This window comes from Oncorhynchus nerka, unplaced genomic scaffold (assembly GCF_034236695.1).
Source record: "Oncorhynchus nerka isolate Pitt River unplaced genomic scaffold, Oner_Uvic_2.0 unplaced_scaffold_1364, whole genome shotgun sequence".
NCBI lineage: Eukaryota > Metazoa > Chordata > Actinopteri > Salmoniformes > Salmonidae > Oncorhynchus > Oncorhynchus nerka.
Window position 1 is genome coordinate 26,215 of NW_027039986.1, and position 17,130 is coordinate 43,344.

At 53.7% G+C, this 17,130-nt stretch overlaps 1 protein-coding gene across 1 annotated transcript in view; it reads left to right on the top strand.

Moving 5' to 3' along the window:
* Positions 1 to 6,428: 6,428 nt before the first annotated feature.
* LOC135568878 (trichohyalin-like) overlaps positions 6,429 to 17,130 on the top strand; it is a 29,534-nt gene continuing 18,832 nt past the window's right edge. Inside the window, exons 1-4 of the mRNA XM_065015654.1 lie at positions 6,429 to 6,564; positions 9,177 to 9,474; positions 15,870 to 16,659; positions 16,777 to 16,956. Coding sequence (XP_064871726.1) covers positions 6,429 to 6,564; positions 9,177 to 9,474; positions 15,870 to 16,659; positions 16,777 to 16,956 — 1,404 coding nt within the window. The remainder of the gene's footprint in view (positions 6,565 to 9,176; positions 9,475 to 15,869; positions 16,660 to 16,776; positions 16,957 to 17,130) is intronic.

The following is a 17,130-nucleotide window of genomic DNA, read 5'->3' on the forward strand; positions in this document are numbered from 1 at the left end:
TATTATGGTAGGAGATAAGATGATGTGTAGGTATGTGCAAGTGGAGATGAATTGAACCTGTATAGACATCAAATATAAATGAGATATGGTATCAAATGCTCAGGTGTGATATATAACAGGATAGATGTTCAGGCAGGATTGAATGGTATTATGGGGTGTATTATAACAAGTGAATGGTGTATTGGGTTGTGTTATAACAGGATAGATGGCTATATTATGAGTTGTATGTTAAGAGATGAATGTGTATTATGGAGATTGTGTTAGAAGAGCTGAGATGAATGGTATTATGGGTTGTGTTATATAACAGGATGAATGTTATTCCATGGAATTGTGTTATACAACGAGATTATAACTAAGAAGTATAACTGACCTTCACGGGTTCTTGGTTTTGACGTAAACACCTCGCTCCTCCTCCACCTCCTCAAACTTTCTCTTCTTGAAACGAAGGGGAATATCGGAGGTAAATCACGCAGCCGCGTGCTGGGTGACGTTGGTGCTGGCACGGTTAACAATTGGCCGGCCAGATGCAGGTGGTGTTTAAGCTGATGAGCTCATATGTTTTATTAAACGACAACGAATCATTGTTTGCCCAGTGCCCTTTCTAGGTGCAATATAACAATGTTTAAACGGTGATATTGAGTAATATATCAATTCCCCATTACATATATCACCAGTACTACATTTTGCTGCCATTTCTATCATTTACAATCTACAATCCCAGCACCGGCTTTTCGGGCCATGAGTCATTTTCGGTTGGCGCACGTCAATATCAGTCTTTCAGCATTCTCATTGTTGGGTGGACCCATTGTTTGCAGAGTGGACTTTAACCTATGCTTACGCTTGTGAGAGAAACTGTGTTTCTAGCATTTCATTGCAGTTGACTGGTCCTTATTCTGTTTGGCAGCGCTCCGGTCAAGGCGCTGAGTAAGAACGCAAACGCATAAGTAGACACTATATGCTGCTAGCCTGCGTAATGCGAGCTTACAAATGTGCCCATCTGATAGTATTTCTGATGGGCTAAACGCTTTACCTGCTACTGAGCCTGTGGGAGCTTCTCAAAGTGATGCCTTTGTCTCCTTCAAGGCAGCAAGCAAGCACATACCGTTTCACCGCTCCATTGAGAATTACAAAAGCTCCTCAATGCATTTGAAAAATATTCCCAGCTCTCTCCCTTTTTGACCACTCATGTCCTGCTCGGATCCAATGGAGACGTCATAAAGACAGGGCTACCTGATTACTTCCTATCTCTTGATCAAATAGCCTACAGCTGTCTGTCCCGAAGCTCACTGGCAGGGAAACAGGGCACAGAATATTTCATAAGCATCTTCATGGCATGCCCGCCCCCAGGCCAAGCTGCGAGCATAGGGCCCCCAGACCAGAAGTTGCGACATGGGCCCCCCCAGACCAGAGTTGCGAGCATGGGGCCTCCCCCTCCCCCAGACCAGGATTGCGAGCATCAGGCCCCCCAGACAGAAGTTGCGCGCATAGGGCCCACCCCAGACCAAGTTGTGGCACAGGGCCCCCAGACCAGGGTTGTGTGCATAGGGCCCAGACCAAGTTGTGAGCATAGGCCCCGCGGGCCAGGTTGTGTACAGAGCCCGCCATGAACCAAGTTGTGCGAATGGACCCCCAGACTTCAAGTTGCGAGCATAGGGCCCCAGACCAAGTTGCGAGCATGGGGCCCCCCTCCCCAGACCAAGTTGCGAGCATAGGGCCCCAGACCAAGTTGTGAGCATAGGGCCCCCCAGACCAGGATTGTGAGCATAGGGCCCCCCAGACCAAGTTGTGAGCAAGCCCCCCGAACCAAGTTGTGAGCATAGGGCCCCCAGACCAGGTTGTGAGCATAGGGCCCCCCAGACCAGAGTTGCTGGCATGGGGCCCCCAGACCAAGTTGCGAGCATGGGGCCCCAGACCAAGTTGTGAGCATAGGGCCCCCAGACCAAGTTGTGAGCATAGGCCCCCCAGACCAAGTTGTGAGCATAGCCTCCCCAGACCCAGAGATTGTGAGCATAGCCCCCAGACCAAGTTGTGAGCATAGCCCCCCCCAGACCAAGTTGCGAGCATAGGGCTTTTAACCATACCACTATATCGATACTGACAGAATAGAACAAGTCTTTGATATTAATTACTAGTCTGCAGCTAGGAAATCGGTATCATTGAACGCGAAAACCAACAGCCAAAAATCTCTATCCTATAACGACATGAAGTAATGTCACTGAACCAGCCATTCTAACCACGACAGAGAGAGAGCGGACAAACTCTCCAACAGACAAGCGTTTCAACAGAGATACCGACGACACACTGAGCGTAAATATATATATTGATTGCAATAGTTCCGAATGAGCTTTCATATGTGAAGGATTAGCATTTCAATTGTTATAATTATCACTGTCTAACAAGCCGCTATTAGGGCACATCCTCCTTTCTTTGTAAATATACTGCTCAAAAAATAAAGGAACACTAAAATAACACATCCTAGATCTGAATGAATGAAATATTCTTATTAAATACTTTTTCTTTACATAGTTGAATGTGCTGACAAATCACACAAATTATCAATGGAAATCAAATTGATCAAACCATGGCACATACCCCATATAATTTCTTTGGAAATATATCGATTTTGTTTGTGTGACGCATTTCTGTGAATTACTTAGTAAATCAATTATTTTAAGACAATTGATGTATGGATGATTCAGTGAAGACTGGGATTCGTGCAGATAACCAACAATTTACGACGTTTGGAATGAACCTAATGTGAGGTAAATAATGCATTAATCAGAAGACTATGTGATCAGATATTATATTTCTGAAAGTTATATTAGGAAAATTATAACGTTGTAATCTGAATATTTTACTTGGTGCCCCGACTTCCTAGTTAATTACAGTTACATGATTAATCAGTTTAATCACATAATAATAATTACGGAGTTATTTGATAAATAAGTCATCAGTTTTAATTATGCCAAAGACACGACCAAGACTTGTTGTCGGGGACGACGGCGGCGTCACCAAGAGACGCGACAGACGGCTAGGTTACCAGAGAGACGCGACAGAAGGTTGAGTTACCAGAGAGCGACAGAAGGTTATTACCAGAGAAGCGACAGAAGGTTAGTTACCAGAGAGGCGACAGACGGTTGGTTACCAGAAAGCGACAGAAAGGTCAGTTACCAGGAAGCGGGACAGAAGGTTGGTGCCAGAGAGACGCGACAGAACGGTTAGTTACCAGAAACTAGCGACGAAGCGGCTGGATTACCAGAGAAACAGCGACAGACGACTGCGTCACCAGAAAGCGACAGGCGGCTGGTTACCAGAGAACGCGACAGGCGGCGACGTTACCGAAGCGCGACAGGCGGCGGCGTTACCAGAGACGCGACAGACGGCGGCGTTACCAGAGACCGCGACAAACGGTCGGTTACCAGAGAGCGACGAAAGGCGGCGGTGCAACCAGAAGGCCGACAGAGCGATTGGTTACCGAAGGCGACGACAGGTTAGTTACCAAGCGAGCAAACGCAGTTGGAGTTACCAGAAGGCGCGACAGCGGTTGAATTACCGAAGGCACGCGACGAGCGGCCAGATTACCAGAGAACGCGACGGGCGGCGGGTTACCAGAGGCGACGGCGGCGTTACCAGAAACGCAGCGACGGCACTGAGCGGCGTTACCGAAGACGACAGGCGGTGACGTTACCAGAAGGAAACGCTGACTGAGCAGCGGCGCTGATTGCACAGAAGCGCGACAGGCGGCGGCGTTCACCGAAGCGCGACGACAGGCGGTTACCAGAAGCAGCGACGACGGCGGCAGTTACAAGCGCGAGCGGCAGTTACCAGAGAGGCGACGACGGCAGCTTACCGAAGCGACAAGCGGCTAGATTACCAGAAGGCGCGACAGCGGCTGGCGTTACCGAAGAAGGACGGCGGCAGATCACCAGACGTCAGCGACAGGCGGCTAGTTACCAGAGAGCGCGACAGAAGGTTAGTTACCAGAGAGGCTGCAACAGAGGTTAGTTACCAGAGACGCGACAGGCGGCTGGTTACCAGGAAGGCGACGAGCGGCGAGCGGTTACCAGAAGCGCGACGAAGGTTAGTTACCAGAAGAGCGCGACAGAAGGTTGAATACAAGAAGGCGACAGAAGGTCAGTTGCAGAAGGCGACAGGCGGCTGGTTACCAGAAGGCCGAGACAGGCGGCGTTGCCAGAAACGCGACGAACGGCGTCACCGAGCGACGACGGCGGTCACCAGAAAACGGCGACAGGCGGCGGGTTACCAGAGCGACAGGCGGCTGGTTACCAGGAGCGCGACAGCGGCGACGGAGGCGACAGACGGTAGTTACCAGAAGAGCGCGACGAAGGTTGGTTGACCAGAAAGCGGCGACGAAGGTTAGTTACCAGAGACGCGACAGGCGGCTAGCCGGGAACGCGACAGACGAGCAGGCAGTTACCAGGCGGCGACCAGAGCGGTTGAGTTACCAGAAAGCGACAGAAAGGTTGGTGCCAGAAGCGCGACAGGCGGCTGGTGCCGAAACGCGGCGACGCGGCGTTACCAGAAGGCGACAGGCGGTTGAATCTACCGAGGAACGCGACGAAGCGGCGGCGTTACCAGGGCGCGACGAGCGGCGGCGTTACCAGAAGAAAGCGACAAAGTTGGTGCCAAATAGCGACAGAGGGTTGAGTTGCCAAAGCGCATAGCGTGTATTTACCAGAAATGCGCGAGCGGCGTCAGCGAGCGCCCTGGCGACTAGTTACCAGAGAAGGCGACAGAAGCTAGTTACCAGAAGAAACGCGACAAACGGTCAGGCCAGAAGGCGACGACGGCTGGTTACAGAGAGGCGGCGACGGCAGCACCAGAAACGGCGACAGGACCAGTTACCAGAGGAGCGCGAGCAGGCGGCGTTACCAGAGAGACGCGACAGACGGTAGTTACCAGAAGAACGCAGAGCGGCTAGTTACCAGAGAGACGACGACAGGTCGGTTACCAGAGAGAACGACAGACGGTCAGTTACTGGAGGCGACAGAGTCGGTTACGAGACAACAGAATCGGTTACCAGAGGAGCCGGGGACAGGCGATTAGTTACCAGAGAGGCGACGAGGGTTGGATTACCAGAGAAAGCGGCGACGAAGGTTAGTTTGCAGAAACTGGCGACAGAAGGTTGAATTACCGAGAAACGCGACAAGCGGTTGATTACCAGAAGGCGACAAGAGGTTAGTTACCAGAGAGAGCAGCGACATGAGGCGGCGGCACCAGAAGATAGCGACGAGCGGCGGCGTTACCGAAGCGACAGGCGGCGTTACCAGAAGCGACGAGCGGCTGTTGCAAAGAACGGACAGCGGTTAGTTACCAGAAAACGCAGCGACAAACGACTAGATTACCCAGAAGCGCGACAGAAACGGCGGCGTTACCAGAAACGCGACAGACGGTTGAATTACCAGAAACGCGACAAACGGCGGCGTTACCAGAAGACGCGACAGGCGGCGACGTTACCAGAAGAGAGAGCGACAGAAGGTTGAGTTACCAGAAGGCGACAGAAGGTTGATTACCAGAAGACTGGCGGCGAAGGTGGTAGTTACCAGAAGCGACAGCGACAGGCGGCGATCTTAGAAGAGAGACGACAGACGGTTAGTTTACAGAAGGAAGCGACCGAAGGCTAGTTACCAGAGAGCGACAGACGGTCGGTGCGAGCGCAAGCAGTTACCGAAACGCGACAGCGGCTGAATTACCAGAGAGGCGACGAAGGTTAGTTACCAGAGAGGCGACGAGCGGCGACAGTTACCAGAGAGCGCGACGGACGGTTAGTTACCGAGACGACAGAAGGTTGGTTACCAGAAGGCTGACAAGGTCAGTTACCAGAGGAGGCGACGAAAGGTCAGTTACCAGAGAGCGACGGAAATCGGTGTACCAGAAGGCGACAGGAGGTCGGTTACCAGAGAAGGCGGGACAGACGGTTAGTTACCAGAGAGAGGCGCGACAGAAGGTTAGTTACCAGAAGAACGCGAAGCAGGTTAGAAGTACCAGAGAGGAACGCGAGCGACAGGTTGAATTACCAGAAAGCAGCGACAAACGGTTAGTTGCAGAAAGCGACAGCAGTAAGTCACCAGAGAAGGCCGACAAACGGCGGGTTACCAGAGACTCGACAGCGGCGTTACCAGAGAATGGCGACAAACGGCGTCGTTACCAGAAAGCAGCGACAAACGGCTAGTTGCCAGAGAGCGACGGCGACTGGTTACCGAAAACCAGAGACGAGCGGCTGATTACAGAAAGGCGACAGAACGGCGGATTACCAGAGAAGACAGCGACGAAGAGTTGAATTGCGAAAACCAGCGACAGAGGATTAGTTACCAGAGGAAATGGCGACAGAAGACGGTACCAGAAGTAGCGACAGGCGACTGAATTGCAGAAAGCGACGAAGCGGTTAGTTACCGAAATAGCGACAGATGGCGACGTCACCAGAGAGCGCTGCGACAGGCGGCGTCACCGAAGGCGACAGGCGGCGGCGTTACCGAAATGGCGACAGGCAGCGGCATTGCCGAAAACTGGCGACGAACAGCGGCGTTACCGAAGACGACGAAGGTTGGTTACCGAAGGCGACAGAGGTTGGTGCAGAGAGGCGACAGAAGGTTAGTTACAGAAGAGGCGACAGAAGGGCGTCACCAGAGAGAGCGACAGGCGGCTGGTTACCAGAGAGGCGACGAAGGTTAGTTACCAGAAGAGGCGACAGAAGTTGGTGCAGAGGAAGCGACGACGAAGGTTAGTTACCAGGCTGGCGACAGGAACTGTCAGTTACCAGAAACGAGCGACAGAAGGCGTTGCAGAAGGAGAGCGAGACAGTAGGTTTTGTTTACAGAAGGACTAGCGACAGAAGACTAGTTACCAGAGAGACAACGAACAGCTGGTTACAGAGAAGCGCGACGACGGCGGTTGAATTTACCAGAAAGCGACAGAAAGGTTGGATTGCAGAGAAGGCGACAGGCGGTTGGTTACCAGAAGAAGACTACAGAAGGTTAGTTACCAGAGAAATGGCGACGAAGGTTAGTTACCAGAGACTACAGAAGGTTAGTTACCAGAAAGCGCGACGAAGGTTAGGTACCAGAAAGGCGACGAGCCGGTTAGTTACCAGAGAGGCGACAGAAGGTTAGTTACCAGAGAGGCGACGAAGCGAAGCGGCGTCTGCACCAGAAAGCTGACGAAGCGAAGGCGTTACCAGAAGAAGGCGACAGATTGCTGACGTTGCAGAAGCCCCAGCGACAGAATGCGTTACCAGAGACCGCGAGAAGGTTGGTTACCAGAGAGGCGACAGAAGGTTGGTTACCAGAGAAGACGGCAGAAGGTTAGTTGCAGAGGCGACGAACTGCGGTTAGTTACCAGAGAAATGGCGAGGCAGTAGAGTTGTTACAGAAACGCGACAGAAGGTTAGTTACCAGAGAGAGCGACAGAAGGTTAGTTACCAGAAGAGGAAGCGACAGAAGGTTAGTTACCAGAATGCGCGACAGAAGGTTAGTTACCAGAAAGGCGACAGAAGGTTAGTTACAGAGAGGCGACAGGAAAGGTTAGTTACCAGAGAGCGACAGAAAGAGTTAGTTGCAGAGAAGCGACAGAAGGCTAGTTACCAGAAAAGTGACAAGCGGTTAATTACCAGAGGAAGCGCGACAGAAGGTTAGTTACCAGAGAGCGCGACAGAAGCGGCGTTACCAGAAGGCGACAGGCGGTTAGTTACCAGAGAAGCGACAGAAGGTTAGTTACCAGATAGGCGACAGAAGGTTAGTTACAGAGAGCGCGACAGAAGGTTAGTTACCAGGCGACAGACTTCAGTTACGAAGAGCGCGACAGAAGGTTACCCGAAATGGCGACAGAGGTTAGTTGTCACCGAAAGCGCGACAGAACGGTTAGTTACCAGAGAAAGACGACAGAAGGTTGGTTACCAGAGAAGGCGACGAAGGGCGTTGCAGAAGGCGACAGATTAGGTTGAATTGCAGAGAGCGGCGACAGAATGTTGAAGTTACCAGAGGCGCGACGAAAGCTGTTACCAGAAGGCGACAGAAGCGGCGTCACCAGAAAGGCGACAGCGGTTAGTTACCAGAGAGCGAAAAGGTTGGTTACAGAAGGCGACAGAAGGTTAGTTACCAGAGAGCGGCGACAGACGGCGTTACCAGAGACGCGACAGTCGGTTAGTTACCAGAGAGGGCGGCGGTTGGTTTACAGAAACGCGACGGTGACAGAAGGCGTTACCAGAAGGCGACAGGCGGTTAGTTACCAGAAGCGACAGACAGCAGTTACCAGAGAGGCGACGAAGGTTAGTTACCGGCGAGAGCAATGGAGGCGTTACCAGAAGAAGAGGCAACAGAGCAGGCGGCGTTACCAGAAGACGCGACAGAAGGTTAGTTACCAGAAAGACGCGACAGAAGGTTGGTTACCAGAGAGGCGACAGAAGGTTAGTTACCAGAGAAGGCGACAGACTGGGCGTCACCAGAGAAACGCGACAGAAGGCGGCTAGTTACCAGAAGAGGCGACAGAAGGTTGGTGCAGAAAACTGGCGACAGAAGGTTAGTTACCAGAGAGGCGACGACAGGTTAGTTACCAGAGAAGGCGACAGAAGGTTAGTTACCAGAGAAATAGCGACAGAAGGTTAGTCACCAGAGAAGCGACCAGCACGACAGGTTTAGTTACCAGAAGGCGACAGGCGCGACAGTCGGCGTTACCAGAGAAGAGAGCGGCTGGTGCAAGAGAGACAACAGCGGCTAGTTACCAGAAGAGAGCGACAGACGGTTAGTTACCAGAGAGACGCGACAGAACAGCTAGTTACCAGAGAAGACGCGACAGAAGGTTGCGTTACAGAAGACAACAGAAGGCGTTACCAGAGAGAGCGACAGACGGTCAGTTACCAGAGGCGACAGAAGGTTAGTTACCAGAGAAGGCGACAGAAGGTTAGTTACCAGAGAGGCGACAGAAGGTTAGTTACCAGAGAGATGACAGAAGGTTAGTTACCAGAGAGGCGACAGAAGGTCAGTTACCAGAGAGCGACAGAAGGTCAGTTACCAGAGAAGGCGAGAGGTAGGGTTACCAGAGAGCGCGACAGGCGGTTGGTTACCAGAGAGACGCGACAGACGGTTAGTTACCAGAGAAGGCGACAGGCGGTTGTTACCAGAGAGCGACAGCGTTACCAGAGACGACTGAATGTTTACCAGAGAGGCGACAGAAGTTACCAGAGAGGCGACAGGCGGCCTGGTTACCAGAGAAACTGACAGCGGCGACGTTACCAGAGAAGACGCGAAGATGGCGGCGTTACCAGAAGATGCGACAGAAGAGGCGTCACCAGAGAAGGTCGGTTACCAGAAGGCGGCAGCGTTACCAGAAGTCGCGACAGACGGTTGACGTTACCAGAGAGTCGCGACAGGCAGGTTGCGTTACCAGAGAAGGCGACAGCGGCGTTGCAGAGAGGCAGCGACAGAAGGCCCGGCGTTACCAGAGAAGACGCGACAGAAGGTTAGTTACCAGAGAGACGCGACGAAGTTGTCACCAGAAGGCGACAGACGGTGCGTTACCAGAGAGCGACAGAAGGTTAGTTACCAGAGAAGGCGACAGAACTGTTCAGTTACCAGAAAGGCGCGACAGAAGGTTAGTTACCAGAGAGAGCGAGACAGACAGGGCGTTCCAGAGAAGGCGACAGAAGGTTAGTTACCAGAGAACTGGCGACGAAGGTTAGTTACCAGAGAGCAACGACAGAAGGTTGGTTACCAGAGAGGCGACGAACTGCGACGTCACCAGAGGCCGACAGAAGGCTAGTTACCAGAGAGACGCGACAGAAGGTTGAATTTACCAGAAAGGCGACAGAAGGTTAGTTACCAGAGAAGCGACAGAATTTTGGTTACCAGAGAGCGCGACAGAAGGTTAGTTACCAGAAGACGACAGAAGGTTAGTTACCAGAGAGACGCGACAGACGGCTAGTTACCAGAAGACGCGACAGCGAAGGTTAGTTACCAGAGAGACGACAGAAGGTTAGTTACCAGAGAGGCGACAGAAGGTTGGTTCAGTTACCAGAGAGGCGACAGAAGGTCCAGTTACAGAGAAGGCGACAGACTGTTGGTTACCAGAGGCAGGACAGAACGGTTAGTTACCAGAGAACTGGCGTGACAGTACTGGCGTCACCAGAAGCGACAGAAGGTTGCGTCGCAGAAAGGCGACAGAAAGGCGTTACCAGAAAAGGCGACAGAAGGCGTTACCAGAAAGCGACGAACAGCGACGTTACCAGAGAAGGCGACAGAAGGTTGGTTGCAGAGAGGCAGCGACAGAAGGTTAGTTACCAGAGCGTGACAGAAGCGTTACCAGAGAGGCGCGACAGAAGGTTAGTTACCAGAGAAGGCGCGACAGAAGGTTAGTTACCAGAGAAGGCGACAGAAGGTTAGTTACCAGAGAAGGCGACGAACAGCGGCGTTACCAAGCAGGCAGAAGGTTAGTACCAGAGAGACGACAGAGGTTAGTTACCAGAGAAGGCGACAGAAGGTTAGTTACCAGAGAGGCGACAGAAGGTCAGTTACCAGAGAGGCGACAGAAGGTTAGTTACCAGAGAGAGCGACAGAAGGTTAGTTACCAGAGAAGGCAGACAGAAAGGTTAGTTACAGAAAGCGACAGAAGGTCAGTTACCAGAAGAGCGACGAAGGTTAGTTACCAGAAGGCGACAGACTGGCTAGTTACCAGAAAGGCGACAGGCGGTTGAATTACCAGAGAAGGCGACAGAGCGGTTAGTTACCAGAAGAGCGACAGGCGGTTAGACGTCACAGAAAACGACGACGAAGCGCGCGTCACCAGAGAGGGCGACAGGCGGCGTCACCAGAAGAAGGCGACAGGCAAGGGCGTCACCAGAAGGCGACAGAAGGCGGCGTTACCAGAAGGCGCGACAGAGCGGCGTTACCAGAAAGGCGGCGAGACAGAAGGCGTTACCAAAGAGGCGGCGTTACAGAAGGCGCAAGGCAGCGTTACCGAAGACGCGACGACGGTCAGTTACCAGAAGACGCGACAGACGGTCAGTTACCAGAGAGACGCGACAGAAGGTCAGTTACCAGAGAGACGCGACAGAAGGTTAGTTACCAGAAACGCGACGGACGGCGACGTTACCAGAGAGACGCGACAATGGAACTGTTACCAGAAAGACGCGACAGAAAGGGCGTTACCAAGAAAGCGACAGACAGCCCATTTACCAGAGAGAGCGCGACAGAAGCGGCGTTACCAGAGAGAGCGCGACAGACGGCTAGTTACCAAATCAAAATCAAATCAAATCAAATTTATTTACCAGAGCCCTTCGTACATCAGCTGATATCTCAAAGTGCTGTACAGAAACCCAGCCCTAAAACCCCAGAACAGCAAACAATGCAGGTGTAAAAGCACGGTGGCTGGAAAAACTCCCTAGAAAGGCCAAAACCTAGGAAGAAACCTAGAGAGGAACCAGGCTATGTGGGGTGGCCAGTCCTCTTCTGGCTGTGCCGGGTAGAGATTATAACAGAACATGACCAAGATGTTCAAATGTTCATAAATGACCAGCATGGTCGAATAATAATAAGGCAGAACAGTTGAAACTGGAGCAGCAGCACAGTCAGGTGGACTGGGGACAGCAAGGAGTCATCATGTCAGGTAGTCCTGGGGCAAGGTCCTAGGGCTCAGGTCCTCCAGAGAGAAAGAAAGAGGTTAGAGAGCATATGTGGGGTGGCCAGTCCTCTTCTGGCTGTGCCAGGTGGAGATTATAACAGAACGTGGCCAAGATGTTCAAATGTTCATAAATGACCAGCATGGTTGAATAATAGTAAGGCAGAACAGTTGAAACTGGAGCAACAGCATGGCCAGGTGGACTGGGGACAGCAAGGAGTCATCATGTCAGGTAGTCCTGGGACAAGGTCCTGGGCCCAGGCCAGTTGAAACTGGAGCAGCAGCATGGCCAGGTGGACTGGGGACAGCAAGGAGTCATCGTGTCAGGTAGCCAGAGGGCGCGACAGACGGTTAGTTACCAGAGAGCGCGACAGACGGTTAGTTACCAGAGAAACGCGACAGAGGCTAGTTACCAGAGAGACGACAGAAGGCTATTTACCAGAGAACGCGACAAACGGCTAGTTACCAGAGAGACGCGACAGACGGCTAGATACCAGAGAGGCGACAGAAGGTTAGTTACCAGAGAGACGCGACAGAAGGTTGGTTACCAGAGAGAGCGCGACAGACTGCGGCGTCACCAGAGACGCGACAGACGGCTAGTTACCAGAGAGACGCGACAGAAGGTTAGTTACCAGAGAGGCGACAGAAGGTTAGTTACCAGAGAGGCGGCGACAGGTTAGTTACCAGAGAGGCGAGACGACAGGTTAGTTACCAGAGAGCAGCGACAGGCGGTTAGTTACCAGAGGCGACAAGCGAGTTAGTCGGCGTCAGAGAACGCGACAGGCGGCTAGTTACCAGAGAGGGCGACAGGCGGCTAGTTACCAGAAGGCGACAGGTTAGTTACCAGAGAAGGCGACGAAGACGGCTGGTTACCAGAGAGGCGACAGAAGGCTAGTTACCAGAGAGACGCGACAGACGGTTAGTTACCAGAGAGGCGACAGAAGGCTAGTTGCAGAGAAGGGCGACAGGCGGCTGGTTACCTGAGAAACGCGACAGAAGGTTGATTACCAGAAGCGACGAAGGTTAGTTACCAGAGAAGCGCGACAGGCGGTTAGTTACCAGAAGGCGGGACAGGCGGTTGAATTTACCAGAGAAGGCGTGACAGACAGGTTACCGGCGTCACCAGAAGAGTTAGTTACCAGCGACAGGCGGCTAGTTACCAGAGAGGCGACAGAAGGTTAGTTACCAGAGAACGCGACAGAAGGTTAGTTACCAGAGAGGCAGCGACAGGTTAGTTACCAGAGAGAGCGAGCGACAGGTTAGTTACCAGAGAGGCGACAGAAGGTTAGTTACCAGAAGCCGCGCGACAGGCGGTTAGTTACCAGAGAGGCGACAGAAGGTCAGTTACCAGAGAGGCGACAGAAGGTCAGTTACCAGAGAGACGCGACAGACGGTTAGTTACCAGAGAGGCAGGACAGGCGGTTGGTTACCAGAGAGGCGTGACAGGAGCGTCACCAGAGAAGGCGCAACAGGCGGCTGGTTACCAGAGAAGACGCGACAGAAGGTTAGTTACCAGAGAGAGGCGACAGAAGGTTAGTTACCAGAGAGAGCGACAGGTTAGTTACCAGAGAGACGCGACAGGTTAGTTGCACCAGAGAGAGCGACAGAAGGTTAGTTACCAGAGAAGCGCGACGGGCGGTTAGTTACCAGAGAGCGAGACAGTCGGCGTCACCAGAAAACGCGACAGGCGGCTGGTTACCAGAGAACGCGACAGAGCGGCTGAGTTACCAGAAGGCGCGACAGACAGCTAGTTACCAGAAATGCGCGACAGAGCGGCTGGTTACCAGAGAGGAGCGACAGAAGGTTAGTTACCAGAGAAATAGCGACAGGCGGTTAGTTACCAGAGAAGCCGCGACAGTCGGCGGCGTCACCAGAGAGGCGACGCGACAGGCGGCTGATTACCAGAGAGAGCGACAGGCGGCTGAATTACCAGAGAAGGCGCGACAGACAGCTGGTTACCAGAAGGCGACAGGCGGCTGAGTTACCAGAAGAAGGCGACAGAAGGCTAGTTACCAGAGAGACGCGACAGGCGGTCAGTTACCAGAGAGGCGACAGAAGGCTAGTTACCAGAAATAGCGACAGGCGGCTGGTTACCTGAGAAGCCCAGCGACAGAAGGTTAGTTACCAGAGAGAGCGACAGAAAGGTTAGTTACCAGAGAAGCTAGCGACAGGCGGTTAGTTACCAGAGAGGCGGGACAGGCGGTTAGTTACCAGAAGCGTGACAGAGCGGCGTCACCAGAAGAGAAGCGACAGGCGGCTAGTTACCAGAGAAGGCGACAGAAAGTTGAATTTACAGAGAGAGCGACAGAAGGTTAGTTACCAGAGAGGCGAGCAGGTTAGTTACCAGAGAGGCGCGACAGGTCAGTTACCAGAGAGCAGCGACGAAGGTTAGTTACCAGAGAGACGCGACAGGCGGTTAGTTACCAGAGAGGCGACAGAAGGTCAGTTACCAGAAGGCGACAGAAGGTCAGTTACCAGAGGCGACAGGCGGTTAGTTACCAGAGAAGGCAGGACAGGCGGTTGGTTACCGAGAGCGTGACAGGCGGCGTCACCAGAAGGGCGCAACAGGCGGCTAGTTACCAGAGAAGGCGACAGAAGGTTAGTTACCAGAGAGACGCGACAGAAGGTTAGTTACCAGAGAGACGCGACAGGTTAGTTACCAGAGAGACGCGCGACAGGTTAGTTACCAGAGAGGCGACAGAAGGTTAGTTACCAGAGAGAGCGCGACAGGCGGTTATTTACCAGAGAGACGCGACAGTCGGCGGCGTCACCAGAAGGCGCGACAGGCGGCTGAGTTACCAGAGAGACGCGACAGACGGCTAGTTACCAGAAGAGACGCGACAGACAGCTAGTTACCAGAGAGACGCGACAGACGGCTAGTTACCAGAGAGGCAGCGACAGAAGGTTAGTTACCAGAGAAGGCGACAGAGCGGTTAGTTACCAGAGAGGCGACAGGCGGCTAATTACCAGAAGAGAGAGGCGACAGACTGCGGCGTCACCAGAGAGAGACGCGACAGACGGCTGAGTTACCAGAGAGGCGACAGAAGGTTAGTTACCAGAGAGAAGCGACAGAAGGTTAGTTACCAGAGAATCGCGACAGGTTAGTTACCAGAGAACTAGCGACAGGTTAGTTACCAGAGAGGCGACAGAAGGTTAGTCACCAGAGAAGCGGCGACAGGCGGTTAATTACCAGAGAGAGCGGCAGGACAGGCGGTTAGTTACCAGAGAGGCGTGACAGGCGGCGTCACCAGAAAGGCGACAGGCGGCTAGTTACCGAGAGCGGCGACAGAAGGTTAGTTACCAGAGAGACGCGACAGGTTGGTTACCAGAGAGCGCGACAGTTGAGTTACCAGAAAACGCGACAGAAGGTTAGTTACCAGAGAGGCGACAGGCGGTTAGTTGCAGAGAAGGCGACAGAAGGTCAGTTACCAGAGAGGCGACAGAAGGTCAGTTACCAGAGAAGCGCGACAGGCGGTTGGTTACCAGAGAGGCGGGACAGAGCGGTTAGTTACCAGAGAGGCGTGACAGAAGCGGCGTCACCAGAGAAGGCGACAGGCGGCTGGTTACAGAGAGAGCAGCGACAGAAGGTTAGTTACCAGAGAAGGCGACAGAAGGTTGGATTACCAGAGAAGGCGACAGGTTAGTTACCAGAGAAGGCGCGACAGGTTAGTTACCAGAGACGCGACAGAAGGTTAGTTACCAGAGAGACGCGACAGGCGGTCAGTTACCAGAACGCGACAGGCGGTCAGTTACCAGAAGAGGCGACAGAAGGTTAGTTACCAGAGACGCGACAGAAGGCGGCGTCACCAGAAGACGCGACGACGGCGGCGTCACCAGAGAGCGCGACAGGCGGCGGCGTCGCAGAGAGGCCGCGACAGTCGGCGTCACCAGAAGGCGACAGACAGCGACGTTACCAGAGAAGGCGACAGAAGGCGGCGTTACCAGAGAAGCGACAGAAGATTGGTTACCAGAAGAGACGCGACAGCGGTTGGTTACCAGAGAAATAGCGACAGAAGGTTAGTTACCAGAAGAGCGCGACAGAAGGTTAGTTACCAGAAGGCGACAGAAGGTTAGTTACCAGAAGGCAGCGACGACAGACAGGCTGTTACCAGAGAACGACAGAAGGCTAGTTACCAGAGAGGCAGCAGGCGGTCAGTTACCAGAAGGCGACAGAAGGCTGGTTACCAGAGAGGCGACAGCGGCTGGTTACCAGAGAGCCCGACGACAGCGGTTTGTTGCAGAGAAGCGGGACAGGCGGTTGAGTTACCAGAGAAAGGCGACAAGCGGTTAGTTACCAGAGAGACGCGACAGGCGGCGTTACCAGAGAGAGCGACAGGCGGCTGGTTACCAGAGAAGCGCGACGAACGCCTGAATTGCAGAAGAAGGCGACAGGCGGCGGCGTCACCAGAAAACGCGACAGGCGGCGTCACCAGAAGGCAGCGACAGAGCGGCGTCACCAGAGAAACGCGACAGCGGCCCGGCGTCACCAGAAAGCGCGACAGAAGCGTTAGCGTTACCAGAGAGGCGACAAACGGCGGCGTTACCAGAAGCGACAGGCGGCGGCGTTACCGAAAGCGACAGGCGGCGTTACCGAAGGCGACACAGCGGCGACGTTACCAGAGACGCGACAGACGGTCAGTTACCAGAGAGGCAGCGACAGGCGGTCAGTTACCAGAGGAGGCGCGACAGAAGGTCAGTTACCAGAGGGCGCGACAGAAGGTTGCGTCACCAGAAACGCGACAGACGGCGGCGTCACCAGAGAAGACGCGACAGGCGGCGTCACCAGACGCGACGGGCAACGCGTCACCAGAGAGGCAGGCGGCGTCACCAGAAAACTGGCGACAAGCGGCGTTACCAGAAGAGAGCGCGACAGAGGCGGCGGCGTTACTGAAGGCGACAGAGCGGCGTTACCAGAAGGCGACGAGCGGCGTTACCAGGAACCGCGACGAGGCGGCGTTACCAGAAACTGAAGCGAAGCGGTCAGTTACCAGAGAAAGGCGACAGGCGGTCAGTTACCAGAGGCGACAGAAGGTCAGTTACCAGAGAATAGCGACAGAAGGTTAGTTACCAGAGGCGCGACAGGCGTTACCAGAAAGAGGCGAAGAAGCGGCTAGTTACCAGAAAGGCGACAGGCGGCGTTACCAGAAGCGCGACAGGCGGCTGGGTTACCAGAGGCGACAGGCGGCGGCGTCACCAGAAACGCGACAGAGCGGCGTCACCAGAAGAGGAAGCGACGAGCGGCAGCGTCACCAGAAGAAACGCGACGAAGGCGGCGTTACCAGAGAAGGCGACGAACAGCGGCGTTACCAGAGAAGACCACGACAGAAGGTTAGTTACCAGAGAGGCGCGACAGGCGGTTAGTTACCAGAGAAGCGCGACAGAAGGTTGGTTACCAGAAGGCGACAGAAGGTTGGTTACCAGAGAGACGCGACAGAAGGTTAGTTACCAGAGAAACGCGACAGGCGGCTGATTACAGAGAGGCGACAGAAGGCTAGTTACCAG